We start from the raw sequence: 26,120 nt of genomic DNA, 5'->3' as shown, positions 1-26,120 counted from the left end.
TTGCATCGAACGCATCAAATTTTACCGGCTTTAGGTGGTGGTGGTAAAGGCGGGGGACACTAAAGCTCCGCCTTTAAGGGTATGACGCGATAGCGTAGGCTACCAGCACACATATAAAACCCCGCTTTAATCAAGCCGTATGAACGTGCCTTAGTGGCCTATCGGGGTAACGTGAATGCCAGAGTCCCGGCAGGCTGATTCTAACATAACCGTCCCATTTGAAATGAGAGACCCAAGTTGGCAGCTGGTGCCATTTGCAGTATACGGCACACGAGCATACGCGACGAGCCGAGCTGGCTGGCGTAGTGTTGCTTTCGCAACAAAAGAAAACACACACACATTCTCGTACGCCAGTCTGTACCATCTATGTATTCCATCAACAGCACCTGCTTTAGTTGCGCGACATGCCGTCTTCTGCGTTTTCGTTCAGTGACAGCACTCGTCTCTTCTTCGATAAGTGTCAGCCAACCTGAGCAAATGTCGGGAGCTAAAAATGGACGCTAGAAACGTTAGTTTCAGCAATGCGCACCGCTCGACAAACGGGAAGGGATCGCGCTTTTATTTTTTTATATGCCTTCAGCGTTCATCTACCTCACGGTCGGGATTGGTTAATCTGCTTTCTTCTCGCCTACGGACGCTGGGACCTGCGCGAGACAACTCGTCTACTCGGTGCTCCAAATGCTATATCTGTGACGCTGAATTCTTTTCGGTCAGACGTATCATCAATGCTTTGCATATTGCTGGAGAAGAGTCGTAGACGATGCATCTTTAAAGTGCTGGTATCCCCGATCACATGGCTTGTCCAACTCCTTTTTTACCCTATCGTCTTCTCCTCTAACCCTGCTCACGTAGTCACGCCTCCTAGCCGTCGTCTTGCATACTCTAGTCGCGCTAGTCTGCAGCCTCCATGTTGTTACGTCACCGATCACGAGACGCCCCAGAAGTTGTAACCTTTGACCGTTGCTAATACCTGTCAGTATCGCTAAATTTGCCCTGTATAGGGAGGTTTTGGATCAGTGCCTTATTTCCCGGCGCATTGTTTGCGTGTATACATCGCGCGCTCACCCTGCGTGAATACTGTTTCTTCACGGAGGTGGAGAAAAACAAGATCGTGCTGTATTAACCTGGCCTCCGCCAATTTGTGGCACTTAGGTTGGGGCAAGCTAAGGTCGAATGCACACAGCATTACATCGGCGCTTTTTTTGCGCCATGCCCGTGGCTCACGCGCCAGTGTAGTGTTACACGTTTTAAAAAGTTCCTCTTGTTCACACCGGCCAACGTGTACGTCGGAAAGCCGTCAGGAAATAACGAGCTGTTAATAAATATATGCTAAAAGCTAAGAGGTCAACCACTATATTTTTAGGAGCCAGAGCTTGCATGCGTAGGAGGAGATGCACCGTTTTGATGGAGAGCGATCTTAATTAAGCATTCGGATATTATTCGCTGAGCACTAGCTTACAGCGATGTTCTGCTATACCATTTGTGCGCGTTCGCTTTGAGTGGAACCAGTCAACTCCTGCTTCAGATGCCGCAGCTAATTTGACGATAGAGGTAACGGCGTCATCCCTGGCAGCAGTGGCATGGTCGCAGCGAAGGCGGGACATCAATGCAGCAGCCCTAAGTTTACGCTTCTTTCAATTTACTGTCCCGGGAGGACACAGCCTCGTATGCAGCTTTACGTGTTTTTCTTCGTTTTTTTCCCCACTGTTTTTTCCCGACTGGCCTTGCGCAGTGCTGAGCGCGAGTTTTGGTGTATTTGTCTTTGCAGTCTGGCCTGGCAATTGCCCGTTGTGCCCGCCTTCCTGCCTTGTATCCTTTCTCGGCCCCTGGACGGACCCCGCGTCTGACCAGGTACTCCCGCTGCTCGTTGTAAAACCCCCTGGTTAACCCTTGGCTCCCGGCCGACGTGACCCGAGACAGGCGCCCCCAACATGGCAGCGTTCGTAGCCAAGCAGATGATGGGCAGCAAGCTCAATGCCGTCAAAGGTCAGTGGCACTCCTCTGGTCTCAAGTGTTTCCTTCTCGCCCAGTGTGTGACTGTGTTCGGTGGTGCAACCCATGCTCGGTCCTTGAAAACTTTTGACGTGGTATGCAAGCTTGGAAGTTACTTTAAAACGCCCTGTAAACGAAATTCCCTTCGCATTTTCGTTTTATAATGTTTAAACTATTTGTACCCAACGAAGGAAAAAAGTATGTAGCGAAATTTAACTTAGGTATACGCTTATATTTCTTCTTGGCCTCAGGCCCTCCATTATTTATGAATGAAAATTTCAGCTCACTTTATACAAGACACTATAAAAATATAGCTGCATATTATAGAACGTAGGAAAGGACACAGAAAAAGGTGCCGGAGTATAAATGCGGTAGTAGAATCTTTCCTCATAAAATGCTAGTTGTTTAATTATATTTTCGCGTCATTTCAATAGAAATTATTTCATTTCCACTTCTAATTCCAGGCCGTAGGCAATGGAATTATAAAAAAAAAATAATTTTCTGGCAGACTAAAATGCTCTCGGAAAAACAGAACAAGGAACTAAACAATACGAAGCTTTAGTTCCGCCATTGAAATACGCAGAAAATTATCAGCAGAAATACTGAATTGTTGCAAATACCTTCATGTGATGCGCAATATTTTTATTTCACTCGTAAGAGTAATGATTCCCGGTATAATTTTATGCCAAGGCATCCCTTTTCTTTCGGGCAGCGAAAAACATTTCTTAAAGACGGTCGCTTCGAGGCGAGGTCTCCGCTTGTGATAAGCACGCCATGGAGGCTGAAACGAGATCAGGAAACTAGAATTCTGTTGCATTTCAGTTAAAAAGGCTACGAAGGAAGGGTTGTCGTTGCAACAGAGTCGCACCCAATTTAGGGCAATGCTTAGTGTCCTCTAGTAGGTGGCTATCTAGACGACAAAGATATCTGCAGTCGCCACAGTCCTACGACTACCGGACAAAATAATAGTAATATAAATTACGATAACAATTCTTATTGTCACCAGTGAAACCATACAGCATAAACAGGCCACTTTATGTCTTTAAAGGTACTGGACAAATTTATGTTTGTCTTTATTGATAGACTTCCGGCTTCGAATCAAATAGACATTACTCTTTCACGGAAAACTGAGCCTTTGTGGGCTGGCGAAAAAAAACAACGAAAAACTGGATTTAGGTGTCGCCATCTCCAGGCCGATTTCGCGGGTAAAATATGAAAATATGGCACGTCTATGCAGTGTTAAAGCGTAAGCTACAATACCATTCACTTCAAGAAGGTGATCGCTGAGGTCCCCTCGGTCTTCACGTCATGAAACAGAAATAAATGCGCCCTTTGCTACCGGGAAAACGGAAGTAACTAGCTGCAGCCATTTAATTGTTCACTATCAAAAATTGGATGGGCTCACCCTCGATGTAACCCTTTATCATGACATGTGTGATTAATAATATTCACCAGTAGGTAACTTTGAGTGTGTAGGAAATAAATGAACAGTAAATGTAAAAAAAAAAAAAAAAAATAAATCTTTATAGATAGAGGTAGATCTATCTAAAACCGAGCCAACAAGAACTTAAACTCAAATCATAAACATCTGAAAAATGTTCGTCGTTTTTTTTTTTTTTTTTAATTTACTATGTAGTTTGAATAAATTCTTGAGCTAAACTTTCGAGGATATAGCGAAAGTCTTATCCAGCAGCCCATTGAAAGCGTTCAGTGCATACGTGCTGCCTCTGGCTGCACCGCCCTTGTAGCGGATCAAGAAACAACATGACCAAGATACTACGTAAGCTTCCGCTTTGGCGTTATTTACCTGTTTAAATGCGGAATTCCAAATATGTTTAAAGATAACTGCGTAAATGCGAGATCACCTGAAATATAGTGGTCCCAGTTCTCAGAAGATGTATATCCGTGATATGGGAAAATGGTCGACAACATTTTCAGAATATTTTTTTTTTTTCTAATGCTGTCAACCCGGCAACCCCGGTGATTTAGAGCGGAAGGATATATCAGCAATGTGGCATCTGAATGCTCATCGACGAAGCAGCTTACCAAAATAAATGATTTTTAGCGCAACGGGGACACAACACAAGAAAAAGGGCAACACGGGTGCTTACACCAACGTGTTGTGTCCCCGTTGCGCTAAAAATCATTTATTATGTCAGAAATCCAACTAGCTCAGCCGCCAATTGCATGTGATCCCAGAAACTCGCGCTCTGTTAAAAAAAAAAAAATGCCATCATTAACGCAATCGCTCTTTCGCACTGCCTTTAGGCAGTCCTCTGCACTCAAATTACAGGGAAGTAACTGCATGCTTATTGCAGTCGAGGCTTTCTTATCATCGCTGCTCATAATAACGCGACGAAAATAAATAGGCTTAACTGGGCCCTGTGAGTTTTCGCCCAGTACAGAGCCATAACAAAATTCATTTTCCTTAACCTAATACATACATCAATACACTGAAAACATTTTGTCCCACGGGAGAACTGTCCATAATTCGAGCCGTTTATACTAACGTTCATACTAACGGGCACAGCCGTATCCCAGGGAGTTGCTTTGCTGCTTCGTATCATGGTTAGCGGGAAGCCTTCAATATCTTTAATATGCGGGCTCGAAGTCGCACTGCCACCAACGCAGTTTCTAAGCGGAATGAGCCTGCGGGCTAAACATGACGGGGTAATGAAGCAAGCTGAAAAGAGCCCCGGGCATTTTCGCTCATTGACCACCCGCTTGCTCGGCTAACCTGCATGAGGACAGGGTTATGAACTTTCTTGGGGATACGTCAGTGGAATGATTCTCTCAAACAGTTGAATATACATCCGTAGAGACTGCAAAGGCCATTGCAGAAGTAACGATTCGGGCAACCTGAAAGCTTTAGATGTGCGATTATCTACGATTCCGTTAGTAGCGCTAAGTTCCTGCGCACTTGTTTTAGTTTTCATGGACGCTGCAAGAAGTTAAGAAGCCAAAACACTCGCGTAGCGTAAGTTTACTTTGCACTGAAATAAAGTATTCGCTGAATTAATGGCTTTTCTTTTCTGTGGCCGCTATATTTGCCTTTTAGCAGTTATTCGCTACTCCATAAATGCAAACAAGCAGTAGCGTAATGTTCCCAAGGCCAGAAAGGACGAGAAAAAACAAAAAGAAACAGAGGAATAGAAGGCGATTTGTAAGCGCTGTTTTTTTAAATAATTTTCACCAAGTGTAGCCACGTATTAAATAAAATAGCAGTGCGCATCGTTTATGGTATCCTCTTCGCTCCAGCTCTATTATAATTGAAAGCAAATGGCACAGTGTGAGAATACAGCATGCCAGCACTTCGTGCTGCAAGAGTCGTATGAACTGGCAAGTAAGCATGACGTAATGACTAAACCCCTATTGTTTTGCAACTGAACTATAGTGTTATGTTTATAGTAACTACATTTTATAGAAATATTTGTAATACCTATTTGCTCTTTTCCTGTTAGCATTCTTCCATCGCACTTTCAATGCTGACCAGGTTTGTTAAGGGCCATGGACCGTGCCCGATGTTTTTCCAGTCTCCAGGTATCGAAAGCAAAAAAAAAAAAAAAAGAAAGAGAGAGAGAGAAATGTGCAACGTTTGTTTTCCAATGTTTCTTTTATTTTTTCTCGAGGCCTCCCATCACCGACTTTAATATTCAATGAGACGAGAGACCGATCATAGCAACAAATCAGAAAGGCGCGTGAGCCGTTCGCGAAACATACGTAGGGAAAATTATTTGAATCTCGTCCTTGGGGTTGTATGATAGCTGCTTTTAACTCAATTTCTATTTATTCTCGTTTTTTACAAGTACGTGCACGATGAGTATAGCGGAAAACTGCTCCAGATTGATTTCAACAAACCAAGGTATCGTGCCGTGCTCTGAAGCACAGGGGCTGCATCGGAACGAGGCCGCCGCACACTGATTGAACCCGCGACCTTGGTTTTGACGCCACAGTTAGTGAGGCTTCAATGCGGGGCGTTTTAACAAGCGCGAGTGTGTACAGAATCTTTTTAATGTGTTTGACAATCCTTTTGCGCTCCCTTAATTATGGTACTACGGTTGACGACCAACACACGCGGGGCGCTTGTATACGCGACGCTTTTCTAGCCTGCTTCTCCGGTCGCGCTTTCTGTGGCACATCGCTGCTTTTTTAATCGGACGCGCTCTCACCCTGCCATCAACGAGCTCGGCAGTAAAAAAGAGGGAAAACGCGTGACCAAAGAGGATGTTGTATTCGGAGTGTAAATTGTGCGGATGTCGCCCGCGAGAGCTAGCGTGCAGATCGATGTTTCATCGCCTATTTTTGTTTTCTGACGCGGGCACTGAATTTCTCAACCGCTTTTGTCAGAATTACTATCGCAGTGGGATGTTGTGCTGCTCATCTGGCAGCGATGCGCGCAGTCGCGGCCGGCGCATTTCGATCGCGCGGAAGCGCAAACACGACCGCGGTTTCGCTGCGCGCGTTCAAGAACCGCAGCCCGAGACCTCCGCGATGGCGACGTTGCTTTGGGACGCTAAATCTCCATAATTGTCCGCTCCCCCACGCAGCCATCTCCGATCTCTTGTTTTTGTCTCTCCATCTTGTTTGGTCCGCCCGCTCGGCGGTCGTATTTGCCCCTTCGCTCTTCTGTCTCCCGCTGCGGCCTTTTGGTCGCGCATTGTTTGCGCTGTAAACCTCGCCGCGCTGAAATAAACGCGTGCGACACATCGTGCCTCCTAATGGCATTAGATTGCAATCGATCCATTCCCGCGCTTTAAATGGTATGACGCACTGACTGCTTTTGCACACATGAAATTACGGATCTGTTTGCAAATGGCTCGCCAAACTTACGCGCATTTTTTGTCTGCTGTGCTCAATTCACACGCTGTTGAACAACTCTAGTCGCTTTTAAATGTGAAACCTGACTCACTCGTTACGGCCGCCATAAAACTATGAATTCCTTTCTTTAATGCCTCCAATTCTCGGACTTTATTGCTTTTCTTCGGCCGCAAAAAGAAACACGCAAGTCGGAGCGCGCCGAGTAACCTCGCGAAACACATTGCGAAGATCATTTCACCTTCTTCATACTCGTTTACCGTCTCTCCCTAGTTCGCACATAACATTAGGCGTCTGTCCGCTTGCAGAAATTGTAAGATGCTCCCCGCCGTTGTGGGAAAGTGTAAAGCAACGATGCATTTTATATTCCGTGTAAGATGGATATTGCTGGCTTTGGCACTGGGTCTTTCTCCGCAAATGTTCTTGACTCCTCTTTCATCAGGATATGCTACAGTCGTGCGAAGGGCTCATGTAAACAGGCCTGAAGAAAGAATGAATTCGCTTCGCTCAAACGCACACTGTCATTGTCTGAGACTTTTCTTTAGGTCCACATTTCTTTGCTGTCAGTTACTGAGCCCACCTCATCTCCCCATTTCCTGGGTTAGGGCGTTCGACTACTGTGCCCAGGAATGCGGGTTAGAATCCTGGCCTCGGCGGCCGCTTTTTGGTGGCGGCGACAAGCTAGGCACCCATGTGCTGTGCGATGTCAGAGCACGTTAAAGAACCACATGTGATCCGAATTTCCGGAACCCTCCACTACGGCGTCTCTCATAGCCCGAGTCGCTTTGGGAGGTTAAACCTCAAACCAAACCAAACCATTTCCTGAAGGAAGCTTTTATAAAAGCGTGATTACAGTGCTTTTTTGCACTTTTGATTCTGAGATTGAAAATTTTCGCTCATGTTATATCGTTACGCTCCATATCAACCCATATCAACCTATCGTTCCAATCACAGCTCCGTGAAAACAAGCTGCATGCAGCTCCTTGTTGCGTACTTAAGATGGACCATCGGTCGGACTCATTCTTTACTTGACCCCGCCGGGGTGTCGCAGTGGTTACGGCGCTCGACTACTGTTCTCAAGGTAGCGGGATCGCATTCCGGCCTCGCGGCAGCTTTTCGATGGAGGCGAAAAGCAAGACGCCCGTGTGCTGTGCGATGTCAATGCACGTTAAACCCCAGGTGGTCGAAATTTCGGAGTCCTCCACTACGGCGTCTCTCATAGCCCGAGTTGCTTTGAGACGTTAAACCCCCCCCCCCCCCCACACACACACACACACACAAAAAAAAAAATTCTTTACTTGCCAGTTTCTCCTACCTAACTGATATGGGAGCGTACAGGGACACCATTTCAAGCAGTATAAGTGTTTCAGCAAGTTTGCAGGGAATGCTTGCCCGCAGCGCAAAGCCCAACCTCTGTGCCTCATTCTGGGAACAACGATGATCATGATCTTTTTGTGTGCGCGGGAATATCCTAATCATCTCGGCTAGTGGGCATGAGGCAGAATCTCGGGACTGGGGGATTGTGAAGAAAAAGCTGCGCAGGCTTCTCCGTATGCAGCCTATATATGGGGGCGGCCGTCTTCTGCGGCGAGGCTTACGACGCACAGCCTAACTGATGAGGTGCGCGCATTGCTTGCATCCTGGAGAAAGTGGCCGGTGCGCACCCGAGAGCACTGGCTTTCCCGCGTGGCACTCCGAGTCTCAAGATAAACAAGCTTTTCTCGGATTTCGAAAAGAATGCGCGGGTGTGCCGTTTATTTTAGGGCTGAAGTCTCTGCGCCAGTTTCTCGGATGCTGGAGCCGGGAGAAAATTGAGCGAAAGCAGCTGTTTGAGAAATAAGCTTCCATTCTTTTATTCGGCTCTTGCTTTAGGATTGAATCAAGAGTTTTGAAACAGTAGATTGGTTTCAGGTTCGTTCTGTTTTGTGCTTACGAATTGGCTTCTCTTCTGGCCAGCTTATCAGAGCGGTATTAACTGTGTCCGGATGTATATCAATTTCTCCTCTCAGGGATTGTAACCACAGATTGCGCGTCGCTCGCTGCTTGTCGAGAACCATAACGGGCAGCTTGACCTCTATGAGTTGCCTAGCACTGTTTTTGATTGCTGGTGGACTGTTGAGTGCAGTTGCACAACTGCCCTGTGAAGTGGCCGGAATTTTCCGCATGACATACTGCGCTATGTGCAGGGCGTGCAGTGCTAGATTTTTCTTTTTCACTGTAGCTGAAGTTCGATCGGCAACTGAGAAGCCATAAATTGGTAATCAGTTACTTAACGTTAAAAAAAAAAAAAGACTTTTTAGGAATAAGGAGTTCATGCTTTTAGCGTCCTAAAGTTCCATCTATATTCGTTTTAGGTGACAAACGCATGCGCCTGGAAGGAGATAAAATTTCTGGAAATTGTAACTAAAAAGCAGATTGCGTTCTCAGAACGAAATACCAGACACTGGCACACATTGTTTATCGCGAGCATCAAGAGTATCATTTGCTGATTCTGGAACTACATCATGTCTTACGGGACTGTCGATCGTTGCAAGCCGCATTGATCACGTCTCTGGGAGCTATAGATGCGAAAAAGTGCCAAATTTCTCCTTTCCTCCGGAGAGAAAGAAGGCGTCAGAGTTATTCTGGTCTGTTCAAATAAGCATACTTCTTCGAAAAAAATTGCAGACAACAAATCGAAAAGTTACTGCATGCGACAAAAAAAAAAAAAAAAGAAAAAAAAAAGAAACAAGCACCATAGTTTCCCGGAGACCGCTGTCCGCGTGCGCCAGAGATGCGAGAAACTCGGAGCTGCCAGTTTCTTTTGCCGCGTTACACGCTTGTTCGTGGTCCTGTTGTGCTGTAGCGGTTGACGGGAAAGTAGGCCTCGGAAGTTGACGGGTGTTGCGATACGGCCTCGCAAGGCCCCCCGCAGCGACGCATTTCCATCTCGTTTATAGTCCGCGAGAGAGTCCTGTAGTGGCACCCCAGGGAGAAGGGCGGAAGCTGCGCGATCAGTGCACAACACGCCTCTTATAGTGCTCTGCGGGACTTCAAAAAAAAAAAAAAATCCGGGTATTCTTTTGTTATAAAATAAAGTTAAAGAAAATTCTGGCGCCCGAATGTCCACACCGTCTTCAAACTTCGAGTGACCTTGCATACTTTGAGCGGACACAAATTCTGGACATTTGTCTGCTATACCGCTCACCATAACTGCTTAGAGGCAACCCTTTATTAGCAGGGTTTATCCAACCGAAAACCCTTCTGGTTAACATCCTTGGCTTCCTTCCTCCTCTGTATCTATCTATCTTGCTCAACGTGACATAGATTGCCAATCGCAGAAGCTGGCAAAAGTTTATTTTCAATATGAAATTCTTGGCTTACTGGCTTGCGCGGCCATGTCAGGTGCAGCAATTTCCTCGTGTATATATAGCTACAAAAGGTGCCTTCAAACGGCTATTCTACGTCAAACGAAGTGCTTTATATGTATCTTCAGTGACTTGTGTTAGTTTATCGCATGGCCGTTAAATATTAATACGATAAAGCATCTGGTTTCATGGGGGTAAATTTTTTGTACAGTTTGGATCGCCCCAGTTACATCGCCTCAGTGAGAGAAAGGGGATCTAATGGCTGTCCCGCAATCGCTTCACATGAGCAGTGTCAACTGCTTAATGAATTGCTGAATTCAAGCATTTCAATTATATCTTTCGGAGGGGGGGGGGGGGGGGGGGGGGGTCATTCAGATACTCAAACAAAGCGACTTTAGAACTTACAACTAATTATCCTAAGAGCTTGTGCCGCGCAGGATAAGCACAGTATATGGCACGGCGGATCGTATTCAAATCGTATTCAGGGGAGAAAATATATGGATCGTATTCAAGCATCAAATCAGCTTCAAAAATCAGATCTTAGTGTACGCACATGTACACTTATATTATCATTTCATGACGTTTCATGCTAAAGCGACTGCATTAGCTAATCAAAGCTCTCTTTGATTGCTTTGTGTTTTCGTGAAGAAACACACTTAGCTCATTGGCTGGAATTATATAAAAAAGTTTTCTGACAAGGTTTTGGCTTCGGCTTGTCCCAATTGAGCAATGACAATTTGGGTATTTTACTAGAAAACATAATTTCGGAACATTCTCTGCTAAGTTTCTTTCATCCAGATTTTCATAATTGTTTTTAGATAAGATGATGCTGACCGATACAAATCGGAAAAATAAATTAGTGGCAAAATCTCGGGCGAAAGCGTTTTTTTTTTTTTTTTATCCGGGCAAATGAGTGTTTTCTTAAGCGCGTTTGTAAGGTTCTTAGAGAGGATAAATCACACTTATTGGTTTAACTCGGGATAAAAGAGAGTGGAGAGACCTTGTTTGCAGGTCGATTAAAGACATTTCTAATGCAAAGGCCCTCCCAGGACTGTTGCACCCGAGCTTCAGGAGAGGAACGAAGCTTTTTAGGTAGATTATGCACAAGTGGATGTCGTGGTCGCAGGAGCCTGTTCCGCTTTTCTACAAAGTCAAGCTGGAGCTGTTCACAGAATGTCAAAGAAAGCTGTCAACCAGAGTTCTGTTTCTGCCGGCACGACATTGCACTAGCACACAACTCCTCCATAACCGTTCAGAAACTGACAAATACCACATTTTAAACACTGCCTTATCCACCTTGCCCACCTTATTTGGCACATAGGGAATGCTATTTGTTTCAGGATTTCAGGGCACATGTGTTTGAACTCGTAAGCATGACAGACTTGTTGCAATGTGGTGGTTATACAACGAAACTCCATTTTCTCGGATGACGTAGACGTTGCAAGGAATGTATCAGTCGAGCTTTCACGTTCGTGGAAAATATGTTGAATAATTGGCAAGCGTCTTGCCTGTACGCTTATTAGCACCCTCTCTGTCAACAGCCTTCGCGAAAGATGCAGCTTCATTGGACGGAAGTCGCATCACAGAAGGAAAATAATATTTCGTCGGACCGTAGCTTCGCCGGGATGAAGCTGTCAGCGATATGGCCTCTAGGAGCTCAGTCCGCGCGAGGCTAATTAGCAGATTCACACTGGGTATTAGTTTCTTATCTGCTTGTATCACAAAGTGCAGCGTAGGCGCCGAAATTCGTCCTCTTCAAGCTGATTGGATTAATGCGACTCGACTTCCGTTTGTTTCATGCAGCGAAAGTGAACGTTGTGAGTCAGTGACATATCGAAAGACAATTAATGATAGCATTACCAGTACACAAACATTTCAGGTCAGCTGTATTCGAATCACTATTTTTGAATGCTCAGTTAGGACATCACAGCTGAAGTTAGGATCTCTTCCCCTAAGTTAAATTTAGCTTACGCTGAGGAGAAGGGGAAAGCGCTAAATTGTGGTGAAGACTATAGAGAAAGAACGGGTGTTACCACAGTCCTTCATGTTCATACATACTGAGCATTCCTGGTGAACGTTATCACCCGCTACGCTTCAGCCTTGCAAGACTCGGCTTCTATGCAACGAGCCCACAGTGTAGAGTACTTCTCCTCGGCACCAGTTTGAAAATAGCATCGAGGGCGCATTGTCACGTAGGAATGATCGTCGGCACGTGTTTGCTACATCTGCAGTGCTGCTGGGAAGAGCACAACTTTCGCAACCATGCTGGTGCCGCTGACAGCGGCGGCGCCTCATATCTGCGATCATGAACCGCTCTCTAACAGTGCAACATCGAGCCCGGACTTGTGATGCGTTTTGGTGCCTCCGCATTCTCTCCGCATACGTGCTGCCTTCTCCATCCAGACATGCATGCTGTTTCCCGGGTATTGCCGTGGCTGTCGGAAGGATTTTTGTTTCTTTCGGGAACGAGAGGGATGCGGTGGCGGCGACATAAAGGCACAACGCTTACAACCGCAGCGGTCACGTATCCTCTATCAGCTCGCCTCATTGCTTCTGCGCAGTGACGGAACACTAGAGTGGAATGTTTGGCGCGCCTCTCGGTATCATCGAAAAATGGTTGTCAGAAGCACGCCGTCGTAACCGCGTCTTTGCAGCCCGAATCGCCGGTTTCGTTTTCTCCCCTCCGTTTTCTTTTTTTTTTTTTTCGTTCAGTTCATTTCGCTTCTGTTTAAGACGCGACACAGAAGCTGGAGGCGTTGTCATTGGGACGTAACGGCTGACAAAGAACGAGGCGGGCTGCTTCGTTGGCCGTGTGTGGCTCATGCCTCAACGCTGGTCAGGGGCGATGCGCTTGTGAAAGAACTGAAACGACGCGTCCTGTATAACAATGGCGCCCCGCTTCACGTGATCCTTTTACTTTTTTTTCTCTGATCAGTACGCTTTTCGCGAGGTCTGGCGGGTCTGTCTCATTTGGTGCACGAAATTTTTCTTCGTTCAAAACGTGCGACAAAAGCCAGAGAATCCAATGCGAGGGAGAAAAAAATCAGCGGGTATAACGCTTCTATTGTGAATCCGCGCGGCAACGGAGCATCGCATCTGACGAGCGTTTTGTTTTCGCGACCCCATTGTTCTGGCGATTGACGGACTCTGGCAGCTCCCGTCTTCATTTTGTTTCTGTCACCCTCTTTTGTGCGCTTGTCTTTGAAATTCTCTTTTTGCGAGACGTGACCCTTGAAATGGCGCCTAGCGAGATGTGGTGCCTCTTTCTAGTGACTAATCAGACAACGCCGCTGTTTCGCCGATAAATAGAAACAGAGGGGGAAGCAATGGCTTCTGAAAACAAGGTTGCCACCGAAGAGGGATCTGCATCCCTGCTAGAAGGGTTCACTTCGGGAGGACGCCGGCGAATAAATGGAGCGATCTCTGCGCGCTTGATTGCATGCGCCTCGCGGGAATGGCGCGATGCTGCGAAGCCATCCTCTCGGGGTTGCGGGCTGGGTACCAGTGGCTGGCCCAAGCGGCGCAGGGGGCGGCTGGATGCGTGTCATCCTGAGGAGTGGCACCTCTCCGAGTATTCTCGCAGCTCTGAAACCTCGCTGAGGGACCAGCATCATCGCGCCTGCTCTTCTTTTCTTTGAGGCAAGCACGGCCTTGCGGGACCACTCGCCCGCACTATTCTCGCCTTGCGGCGCTGCGCGTGTGTGTTTGAAGACGAAGAGAGAACGGTTGATGATGATGAAATACACGGAGGCGAGTCGCTGTTTCTCAGCCCTCTTGCGGACGGTAGCGATAAAGTTCGTGTTTATTAAAGTTATCGCTCCTGCTTTCAGAGTGAGGAAGACAAAAGAGGCTACGCAGACGCGCGCTCGCTCGAGAGATTTCCCACTTGACCCCGAGCTTCGTCGTGGCCCGAGAATATCTGCGACGCATAGCGAAGCGTTCTTGAAAGGCGGATTGCGAACTGAGAAGAGAACTATGCAAATCTTTTTTCCTTTAACTTTTTCTCTGAGGACAAAAAAAAAAAAAAAAAAGGCGCTTGCCAGATTCTTCTCTTTCATTTCGCGACACTGAGAATCAGGCGTGCTTTGCTTCTGTTCGCGCAGCTATGTTTGTGCCCTTCCTCATCTTGCGAGGCGGAGAAGAAAAGCGGGATGAGCAGCCGGCGCCCCATGAATGGCAAAGCGCAGCATGAAGAGACGGGGATAAAGAGAGGTGGAGGGCTGGTTGCAGCGCCGAAGGTAGAAACGGAATGAGATGTGACGACTAGAAAGTGTGCTGGGGCGAAAAGAACGAGGAGAGGCTGTCCCGTGCCGAAAAACAGGTTCTCCAGGGTAGAGCGCAACTGATTCCCTTAAAACGCGTTGTGAGTCTGGGATTCTCCGCAGACGACGCAGATCCCATGAAGTCTCGCGAAAGTAGCTGTGTCCTCGCGCGGTCGTATACGCTCGATGCGATATGCTGTTCGCTTTACATGGTACTTTGAGTGGAATATTACGCTTTTTTAGCAAGTTATGCGAGGTTCCTTGCCCCGAGGTAACTGGACCTTTTGAGAAATGCTGTCGCAGTGGTGCTCTGATATATTTAGACCACCTGCGCCCTGATGGCAAGCTGGGAGCTCCAGCTGCAGGAATGTTTTCGTATTTCTTTTTTTGGCAAAACCGTGGCTGCTTGTACTATAGGTACTGGGGCGGCACAATAATATTTATGGAAGCACGCTGTTGTCGGTTCATTGCGGTCGCCTGAGTAAATACTTAGACAAGACTACTTTCGAAAAAATAAAACTAAAAATGATATGGTCTGTCGGGCTTTTTACATATATAGCCTACGTGCAGGGCTCTGGGGAACCCTTTGAGGCATGGCGTCCACGATTGCATGTTTTCAAAACTTTTTCGTTGCCTCGAGAGGCGTCCTCGCTAATTCAGTGACACTGGCTGCACTTGAACAGAGTCAAAGGGCCCCTTTTCAAAAATAATAAATAAAGATGAACTTCGCGAAGCTTCGCAGTGCGCCTAGAAGTACTGTCTGGTGCCACAAGCACCATAACGCGAAAGGCCCAGTTCTGCAGAAAGTCGGTGAAGGTGCTTTCGCCGTCGGCGTTGTGAACGAAGAATCACGAGCATACATTTCGCAGCTGAAATAGCCGGCCACTGATCGGTATACGGGCATTTTGATCAGAGCCGTTTGACAACTCCGCTTCCAAAAGTGATTAGCTTTAGTGTGCATTTTTCGGGTGCTTCTAAATTGTGGCGCCATCTAGAAGTAACCAACGAAAGCTATCTTCTATTACCGCCATTGCCTTCTGAAAATGGCTTCTTTTCTTTTTATTTTCTATCTTAATTATCTCTACGGCTTTTTGCTACTGCCTCTCTTCAGCTAATTTTGCGTGCCAGGAGGTTGTGCATTTGTCAACAATCTGGAAGTTTGAAACTCAGGCGCAGTTTCCTTTAACGGCCGCAGGCGCCGCGACTATCTATAAACATCCGAATTTAGACCAATCATATCCGCCGTTTTTTTATACATGGGCCCTGTGGGAAGTTTCGCAGCTCGTAGTATTGAAGAACTCTCGATTGGTAGGCGGGTTGCGTGACTAGGGGACATGACACGTTGTCCACACAGCTGGCAGTAGCTGGCAACACGGGTAGCACCTTTCATGTGGGAATCGAACACACTGGGATGCAGAGTCGGGCACACTACCCTTAAGCCACGCAGGCGCGTTCGTACGACTTGATTAAAGCGGTTCTTTATGCCTGGTGGGCTTTCGCATAATGGGGTAGCTTACGACTGCATACTGAAGAGCATTAAGGGATATGCGGTTAAGCGAGTGGCAGATAATCCGCATGGAGCGCTGCAGGCGAGAGCTACTAACGCTCTCGCGTCATACCTTCGAAGGTGGAGCTTAAGTTTCTCCCCAGTTCTCTGGCACAGTGGAATGGTTTACTTAAGAATACTGTAGATGTGTGTTGGCTTTGATTAATTAAAAATGATTGATTGGGCATACATATTTTGAAGAACGTTTTGCAATTCTGTTAGAGTGGAAGAGTAGGTCTGCATGCGTGAATTCGTGCTTTTTGTTTTAGCCATTCATGTTATTTATTTTGCGAAACAGTGGACTCCAAATATAGACAAATTTTGAAACTTCTCAGTAGTACAACATAATCCATGTCGGAAATGGTTAATTTTACTATGCACTGATATTGCACAGCACGCGGGCGTCCTTGGGTTCCTAACTAAAGTTCAGTGAACTGTTTTCACTAAAGCTTCCCTAAAGAGTTGTTTTATATGCGAGAATCACACCAAGAGACGGTAGACTAACTGAAACATTGAATAGGGGCTTTTCTCAGTCGTACAAGCTGTGCAAAAAGCCCTTTCTGCAGTGAGCGGAGACCTTGAGACAAAAGAGCGCTCAGAATTTGTGAAATTAAACGTATGGTTTATGTGCTGAATGACTTCAGTCGCAGGACGAGCTGTATATTATACTACCTCGTCCAAATCACAGCATTAACATTCTGTATAGCTAGATGCAAACAGAGAAGGCAGCGACGAATATTAAGCCAATGACATTGGTGTTTTGGTATACACGACGCAGCTGGCTTGCGTAGAGAACTGTTACCTGTGACTTACAGTTAAATTCCAGCAATTTGAATTTAAGTCCACCCGGCGCCTATTGCCATAACGCTCATTTATTTTCGAGGCTGGATGCGAGCCGCTCATGGTCAGCGAACAAGAAGCGGATTACAGTACGCCGCCTAACTTTTCCTTTAAAAACTTCACAATTTGCTTGCATACCGCTATAAAATATATTCGTTTAAAATATTTAAATATGTGAGTTGCTAGGGAGTAGACGACATATAAAGCTTATTGCCTGCTTTATTAGAGAGAAATTGTTCTCTTAACATTTGAGATCTTGATGACACTTCATAGTGCAGAGCTTCATGGACGACAGGACAGATGAGAAAGTGCGAGCTTCGAAGCGGGCGTGCCCAGCATGGGCGCGGGTAAACAAAAAGTAAAATAGTTAAATCAAAAGTGAATTACAATGTTTAAATCATTTTTCAGGCGCGCATACAGTTAGGGCGTGAACATTGGCGATTCAAAGACGAGGTGCAGTTTCAAACCTGGTATACGTGATTTTGGATGGCGCAGGGTTGTTTTTTTTTTTTTCTTTTTTTTTTTTTTTGCTTGTTAGCACATATATTTTAGCCTTTCTGAGCCTTTCGCACCTCGCTGAACAGTAACAAAATATCGGGTTCGGTATCACATTGTCTCCTTGGATGACCCAGAACGACTGTTACCTTGATCAATTCCTGTTGTGCGAGCCGACCTTGACGGGCTCTTATTGATGTTAAAGGGCACGCACACTGCATCAAAATACGCTGCGAAGCAAGCTGAATGTGCGAAGGCATCATCGTCCTACCATTCCTTAATAGTGCAGTGCCTGCCCGAGATGCAGCCTGCAGGGACGTCAACAAGGCACATCTTATTTGCCGCTGTTCAGCGGAGCGCACTCTTATGACCTTTCTCCTAGCTGACATCGATGGAGGCGACCGTGCAAACACTTCTGTCACCTTCGCGCAACACAATACGGTGACAGGCTCATGCAGTCGTTCCTTTCTTGCAGCGGGCTTCTCTTTCCGCGTCTCATTGCGCCGCAACTTCTCGCCGAGTCAGCGGCTAGATCACTTATCGGTGCGACACGACGACTCTACCGCTGGCGATGGCACTCGGCCTGGTAAAAGAGAGGGCCCACAGTTTACTCTTCACGCCTGACCGCAGTGCAAACAGCAGCAATTAGATTCGGCCGTCCCCGTGGCCGCTGCTTGCGTACCGCAGTGCAGTCTACAGTCGTGCTCTACGCCCACTGGCTCCACGTGCGTGGGCAGGCTTGCGGTTTTCCTGTCAACTAACATTCAGAATTACATCTGAACGTGTGCGCGGCTTAACCAGGTACCAGCCGTGATTAACTTGCCACAGCCGATTTCGTAAAAATTGGCCCAGTTCACAAGCCGTTGCAAGAATATGCAGATGCTTATAAAGTTCTTGTCTGTAACACGACAAGTAGTTGCAAGAATATGAGGATACTTATAATGTTCTTGTCTATAGCAAGATAATTCGAGTATATATGCTTCCTTAAGAGCTCTTTAAATGGCTGGTTTTCAGGCTCTATATCCCCATCTATCTATCTACCTTTTAATCTAGTCTAATTTAATCTAAATAAATACTGGAGCAGCTGTGTACTGCTTCTCCCGACGGTCGGGTGACAAAGAATTAGGCGTGCTTCGCAAAGCGAGAGCCGCTGCACCGCTCGGTGGTTACAGCAACGCCACTGTTGGTAGCGCCAGCCGAATCCTTGGCGAAGCCTGGCTAATTGCGGCTTCGCTTCCGTGTATCAGGGACGTGAATTCGAGGGCAGGTTGCCAGATAGGTGTCAGCGGTCAGAGAACCATGTGGCTCCGATGGAGGCCCACTGAATAACTAATCGAGGAGGAGCGAAGGGGCACTCGCCGCCCCGGGTCGTTGAGAGGCCTGTAACCGGACACGGGTGGCATGCGGCGCTTTTGTGATCCTGCCTCTCCGTCTGTAAGGATCTGGCGTCTGTGTTGCACCACACTAATGAGGGCAGCTTTGAAGAGTTTGGCCTTGGTCGTCTGCTCTAATGAGGATGCTGCGCCTCGAATGCCTGATCACCGAGGTGGTGCGCTGCATTGCCGATTGCGTGTGCCGTTTCACAGGAGCCGCGGGGCTCTGCAGTGGGATACCAGACAGTCTGAATTACTGCCAAGCCGCCTGTTAAGCCGTCTGTTTCCACCTTTCACTGATTTAGTACATCAAACTTCCAGATTCAACATATTGTATTTACTTCACTCGTGTCATTTGAGCTGGTTGGTACCAAGGTCGACAGGGCCGGCATAAGACATCATATGTTTACGCGATAAAGTGAACGACCCATACTCCTGTAAAGCCGGCGTAGTCTCCGCTGCCACTGCAGTCGACTCTGAAATAATTCCGATTGATTAGCAGCTACCAATCAGACCACGGAAGACACGCAATACCGGTGAGAACAAACTGAAATATTTACGGTAATCATTATGTATGTAATTAGATATGTAACAATTCAGAAACTAGTAATTAATCGAGCAGCAAAGTGCATGCTGCTATTTCTATATATTTTTGACGGAATGGCGCCGTCATGCGGCGGCAGCCCGAACCCCCGCGATGTGATGTACGCCGCTGCCAAAACAGATGACTCGCCAGCAGTATTAACTGCGTCGATTCGAACGTGAAGCACAGTGAACAGGACACTTTTGCGTCATATCCTTAAGGCAGAATTGAAGTGTACACCTAGTTTTCCCCTTCCATTCTGTCCCTTTATCTGCCGCACCGAGTGACCTGCATTGGCCTTGACAGCACTTCACCAACGCAACAATAGCGTGTCCATAATCAGAACGAGATGCATATCGAACAGAACCATCAGATTATCCTGACCACAGATGTGAACTCGTCATATTTTGCAGCGGTATTTTTTTGTTCTCTCTCCTCCACCGTTCGCCGCTGATGCTTCAAAAGCAGCAAGCGAATAATGAATTTTTCTGCCTCTGGTATCGAGGAGTACCGACTAATAGCAGAAGGTGGAATAGTTCAATACCAAAATGAATCAGTACAAAATGCGGCCCTTGGTCACGTTCAAGATCAAGCTCCCTTAAAATCTAAGGTCTAGAAGGACACTAAGGACAACTTGATCAAAATAATGCTTCCAAAAAGCGGGTTCTCTGGATCTTTCTCGTTACGTTTACGCTTTTGCAGCGTCAAAAGAAACACTTACCAACAAGGAGATTTTCTGTAAATATCATTCCGCCAGTCGATTCTTACTCGTATTTTCCTTATCGAAAAGGGCGAATTTCCGCCGACGAAGTAAAGGTGGCTGCTGCCTATAGCGTCCGGGTACCGCGCACAAAAAACTTTGCCAACACGGGCAGTGTATTTTCGCAATCTGGCGGTGACGGCACCACCAGTACGCACACCACGGGAGAGGTTATCTGCAGTACGTGCCACATGGGTCTGCTCTGCGCATGCCTGGTCGTTGCCTAGCAACGGAGACGCGCGCTGTTCTTGCTCTCTCTCGTCCTCATCTTTCTTCCTGGAGCAATGCGAAGTACAGGAGAGCATGGCCGGCATGATTGCTGGACTCGACGGCGGCGGCGATGGGCGCGGGGCGGCGCCGCTTGAGCGCTTGAGTCCGGCTGTGGAGGTGTAGTGTTCTAGAATGAAGGGAGACAAGAGCGGCTGCGTCTCCTCAAAGTAGCGCCCGCAGGCGCATATGTATAGCGCGGGTACGGCTCCAATTCACCCAAAACGCGTTCTGCGTGAGCACACAAAACAACTAGAGCAAAAGAAAAAAAAAATAAGTCAAAACCAGCAGCCGCGCTGATCACTTTATCAGCACTGGCAGACCTAAGGTAAATTGGCCTGTTTCATTACCAAATCTACTGGCACTTCGGCTGTTTTGCGCTTTTATTTCTTTATAGTGGCATAACGAATGTGCAATAGAATGAGGGCAGGCTGCTGACCATTGAGTATAAGGATTCAGAGTATATCTCTAATTTTATTTCTTGCTAACACATCACTGCGCACAGGTCTCATATTCGAGGACATGTTGAATTCTGCTTGGCAGCGACGAGATCGCTCTCCTTGTATCCTCGCAGTTCTACGGTTACTGTTGTGTGGTGGATTTTACCAGGTGCGTGGCATTAAATAGTAATTAAATAATTACGCAACTGCCACTAATCGGTCATTATTAATTAATTAGACAATAAATAGTAAATAATTAGTGAGCATTTAATCAATCAATAAATAGCAATAGTACACTTATTTATTATTGACTTAATTAGTGATCAATTAGCAATTGATCATTGATTGGTATAGGGCCATATAAGGCACGCATTCGCGCTTACTGTGGTGATGCTCTGTAATTGGTCGAGACCTCCATGACGTCATCCGGCCTCGACGAATCAGAGCCGCCGCAAAAGCGTGACACTTTTGCTGACGACCACGATGGGCAATAAAGGCTTTCGCCTTAATGCGGGTTGCACGCCGGCAATGAACGAACATACCTTTTGGCTTGACGGAGTGCTCTGTCTGGAAGCACACATTGATTGCGGCGAGGTCCTTTAACAGCTCTTCATATACCTCTCTGGAGTCTGCATAGCCGGTCCAGGTGTTTCGACACTTTTTCTAGTCTTGCAGGTGCCTCCTTAAGACTCCTCCTTCAGGGGCCGTCGGCACGACAATCTCCATGGTACTCCGTGCCACAGGGAAAGTGGCGCGAAACAACTCGCTGCGGCTCAGGCAGCCACACGCCTGTTCCCGCACTCCGCGTCTCCTTTGCTATGCAACGGCCAGGCATGCGCAGAGCAGACCCATGTGGCACGCACGCACACACGCACGCGCGCACGCACACACACACACGCACACACGCACACACACACACACACACACACACACACACACACACACACACACACACACACACACACACACACACACGCACACGCACACGCACACGCACACACACACACAGGGTGTCCAAGCTTACTTTAGCCAAGGGTTAAAAATTAAATGTTTGAGATGGGCCAGAGAAACCACCTGTGTACAGCCGCCAGCCATCTGGCGCACTATAGGCAATTTTTGTTTTCCAATTAACTAATTAGTAATTACATAATTTTTCTAATTAACTAACTACTGCCTTTAGACAACAGATGTGTTTTGCAGAGTTGGCGAGCATCTTCTAAAACCCCCATTCCATCTATTTCCGATAAAGAAAGCCTCACGTGTATCGTTTCTCCAAGCCCTAAAGAAAGCCCGCGAAATGCAAATGTCACGTGACTGGCGCATTCGTCCGCCACGATTGTGGTGCTCTCAATCGTGGCCCGAGTGAACGAAATCAGCTGCGGCCGTGACTCGACAGCCCAGTCCCAGTGGCAGGCTGATATGTTGGCGTTGGTTGCAGCCTGTGTGGTGAGTGTGAGTTCGTTGCGACTCGCATCGTCATGCGCGCCGACTGTGTAAAGCGGACGAAGAACCACTGCAGACATATCGGCCTGCCTCTCAACGAGGTCGTGGAGCCAATGCCGCAGCTGATTTCGTTCAGTAAAAGCCAGGTTGAGAGCAGCACAATCGTGGCGCACGAATGTGCCAGTCACGTGATATTTTTGTATTTCGCGGGCTTCCTTTAAATTTCCTTGTGCTCCACGAGCAGATATCGCGCTAAATACGTGCATGATGGTAAGGCAGTTAGACGTTTCGGTATAGACATAAAGTGAGGCCGGTGCATTGCAGTGGCATGGGGCGGTGAAGGTCTGCATGCATAAACATGAGGTAAAGACTGCATAATCGACGTTTGGTAATGCCAGTTTGCGCGGAAATCTGCAGTGTGAAGCGCTGACCTTCGCAATATCTGCGCAGCCAAGCAAGGTTGGCGCAATCCTTAAATCCCGCTACCGCAAAACAATTTCTGCTCGACCGTCACAACTACTGCATTTGCCGTCGATTCGCTGAGCGAGCTACAAGCGCTGCGCGTGAAGTACGTTTTAGGAAACCCGATTAGATTTTCGCTTCCGAGAGCAGCCAAGGAGCGAAGTGCGCAAGAGGCGCTCGAGGACAAGGCTGAACACGAGTGATGGCGTGGCCAAATTGTAAAATCGATGGCCACACGAATCACAGCCTACTGGCTGCCGACCCTTTTGGCAGCCCACCCGCAGGCTGGGCTGGGACTCGAAAGCTGGCCTCCTACAGCCAAAGTGCCTAGAACGTCGATTTCCAATGCAAAACGAGCCGTCATCTTCGCTGCTGCGGCAGCTGCAAGGACACGACAGGGCACCTAAAGGACCTCTCGGCAGAAATGGGCCCGCATCCTGCTCGACTGGTCCAGAAATGCAACGGCATCGCGAAAATAAAAGCCACCGCTTTCGCATGTTCGGAGCCCAACCCACCGTAGACAAGTTTGCTGACGGGCACATCACGTGTCCGTGCCAGAGATGGCGATTTTCGCTTGACCAGTGGCCGCCCTACCTCTTGCTCTTGCTTTTTCGGTAAGCGCGCTGACGCCAGTATTCGAGCAGGCGCGCCTCGCTAGCTCGTCTACCTGAACGGCACTGCGGCTCCAACGAGACCCACTTTTTTTTTTCTCTCGCATTCATGCGCGTCACTGTCGTATTCATCGTCACTAGAGAAGAGCGAGCGCGTCCAAAGGAAAGTGTGGGGACTCTGTCCGACGACAACTGTGCGCTCGAGATAAAAGCTCGACTGCCAACGCTTGTCACTTGTTCAGCCTCGGGATGTCGGCCCCGCTGTTAGCTCTCGCCCAACAGTGACAACCGTTGACTGCGCGCGTTTGCGTAATGTCGGGGCCAAGAGCTCTTGCACTGTCAAACACGATATTCTACCGACTTGGTTCTGTTTATTTCATGGCGTTTAATGTCCCAGAGCGACTCAGGTTATCAGAGAGGCCGTAGCGTAGAGCTGTGGAAATTTCGGCTACGTGGGCTTCTTTAACGTGCACTGACATCGCGCTGCTGCACACGGACGCCTTGCTTTTTCGCCTCCATCGAAAAGCAGCCGCCGCAGCCGGGATTCGATCCCGCGTCCTTAGGTTCAGCAGTGGAGCGCCCTAACCTCTGAGCCACCGCAGATGGGCGATTCTACCGACTTCTTACACCAATAAAGCAGCGCGCACCTTGTAACTTGTTGCCTCTTATTTTGATTGGACATGTTTTAGTACCAGTCCTGCACTCCCCTTTTCTCATTCGGCGATATCCGCCGGACATGCGGTGTGAATGGTGGCACCCAGTTAGCCCATCTCACTCGATTACAGTTTCATGTTGTTTTCTCTATTTTAAGTTTGTTCGAAAGGAACGAGAAACCTTTAGGCATGCGATAAAGCACCAGTTGTGCGTTTACCATGTAATGCAGTTTGCAGTTTTCATGTTCTGCGGCTTTGGCTTTTATCATTTTCCTTTCTGTTCAATCTTGGGCAATTACTCAAGACAGGATGGCCTATTTTATCTCCCTCCAGTGAATGCAGCGTTACACTTCGCTTTTTTTTTTTCGAATGCGTCTCATTAGGCACGTTGGAAACTGCCTCTTTTACAGTCACGTTTCAAGCGCTTCTTTCGTTATGGAACTGCAGTTAACGTGAACTTCATCAGTATGATGTCCTGCACGCGCTCGCCGTGTCTGTCTGGTGCCTTCTCCTGTTGTTGACCTACTGACGACTTAATGAAAAATGGCTCGGTGGTGTAACGAAAAAACGCAGTATACTCTACTGATGGGCGACTTAAATGCCAAAGTAGGCAAGAAGCAGGCTGGAGATCAGGCAGTGCCTGAATATGGCGTTGGCTCTAGGAATAGCAGGGCGGAGTTATCAGTTAGGTTCGCAGAACTGAACAATTTACGCATCATGGATACCTTCTTCAGCAAACGGGAGAACCGGAAGTGGAAAGATGCGATGTAATCGGAAAGGTGCGATGCAGTGACCATATGATGGTAAGGCCTTAAATTAGCCTTGGTTTGGAGTGGGAGCGGAACAGACTTGTTAGGAAGAAGTCCATCAACGAATTAGCGGTGAGAGGGAAGGTAGAACTCTGAATCTCGGTACAGAATGATATTCAGCTTTAACTGAGAAATGACGTTAGTGCAGAAGCAGTGAACGCGAATTTCAGAGATGTCATTAACGAGTGAGCAGTAGAAGTAGTCGGTGGAATAGCTAGACAGGACACCGGCAAACTATCTGAGCCGACAAAAGATCTGATTGAGAAAATCCAAAGCAGGAACGCCCCCAACCCAACAGACAGGATATAACCGGCAGTGCTATCAAACTTAGTCAACAAGCCTAAAATGTCCGACATAGGAAAGTATAATATGAAGAAAATAGAGCATGTTCTAAAGAATGGCGGTAGCCTAAAAGCATCAAGGAGAAGCTAGAATGGGCGAACGACAGACGTATGCGGTGTCAACAAGGCGAGTAATGTTATGTAGAGTTGTTGAAGGACGGTGGGGATATCGGGCTAGAAAAACTGTCCACCCTGTATAAGCAATGTCTCATTACTTCCACAATACTGGAATGATGAAAGAACGCTAAATCTATCTTAATCCATAAGAAAAACAATGTCAAGAATTTGAAGAATTACAAACTGATCAGCCTACTATCCGTTACGTACAAGGTATTTACTACGGCAATCGCTAGTAGAATAAAGTCAACCTTAGACCGCAATCATCCAAAGAACCAGCCTGGCTTCCATACAGGCTACTCTCAAGTCGGTACATTCGTACTATCAATCAGGTGACCGAAAAATGCTCGGAAAATATTCAAACCATGCATAAATCATTCATTGATTACGAGAAAACATCTGGCTCAATCGAAAGCTCAGCGGTAATGCAGGAGTTGCGAAGTCAGGGTGCAGATAAACCATATGAAAGTACTGGAGGATATCTATAGTTGCTGAAGAGCAGCCGTAGTACTCTATAAAGAAAGTGATAAAATTCCAGTAAGGAAGGGTGTTACGCAAGGAAACACGATCTCTCCAGTACTATTCGCCGCTTGCTTTGAGGAAGTATAGTATACAAAGGTCTGTTTTGGGAACAGCTAGTGACAAAGGGTAGTAAAGAATACCTCAGCAACCTGACATTCGCTGATGAAATTGCTTTGCTTTGCAGTTTAGGTGATGAATTACGAAGGCGAATGAATAAGCAGACAGGCAAAGCAGAGTGGTAGACCTAAATATTGGTATTCAAAAGTCTAAAGTAATGTTCAACAGCCTCGGAAAGGGACAGCAGTTTGCGATAGGTACCGCTGGAAGTTGTAAAGGAACACGTCTACTTAGGACAAGGAAAAGCCGCAGATTCTAATCACGAAAGGGAACTAACTAGAAGAATAAGATAGGGCTGGAATATATTTCGCAAATGCAATAATAT

The 26,120-nt window shown here is 47.1% G+C and overlaps 1 protein-coding gene across 3 annotated transcripts in view; it reads left to right on the top strand.

The window, feature by feature from the left end:
- The window catches only part of cpx (synaptic transmission protein complexin), a 259,696-nt gene that overhangs the window by 107,329 nt on the left and 126,247 nt on the right, over nt 1–26,120 (top strand). For all 3 annotated transcript variants that reach the window (XM_084591228.1, XM_084591229.1, XM_084591227.1), the window contains exon 2: nt 1,769–1,986. In XM_084591228.1, the coding sequence (XP_084447354.1) occupies nt 1,932–1,986 (55 nt within the window). In that variant the 5' untranslated portion in view covers nt 1,769–1,931. The remainder of the gene's footprint in view (nt 1–1,768; nt 1,987–26,120) is intronic.

Source organism: Amblyomma maculatum, chromosome 1, assembly GCF_055883805.1.
Source record: "Amblyomma maculatum isolate TAMU_Amacu chromosome 1, ASM5588380v1, whole genome shotgun sequence".
In the NCBI taxonomy this organism is placed as follows: Eukaryota; Metazoa; Arthropoda; class Arachnida; order Ixodida; family Ixodidae; genus Amblyomma; species Amblyomma maculatum.
This window is presented reverse-complemented; position numbering and strand designations above follow the sequence as displayed.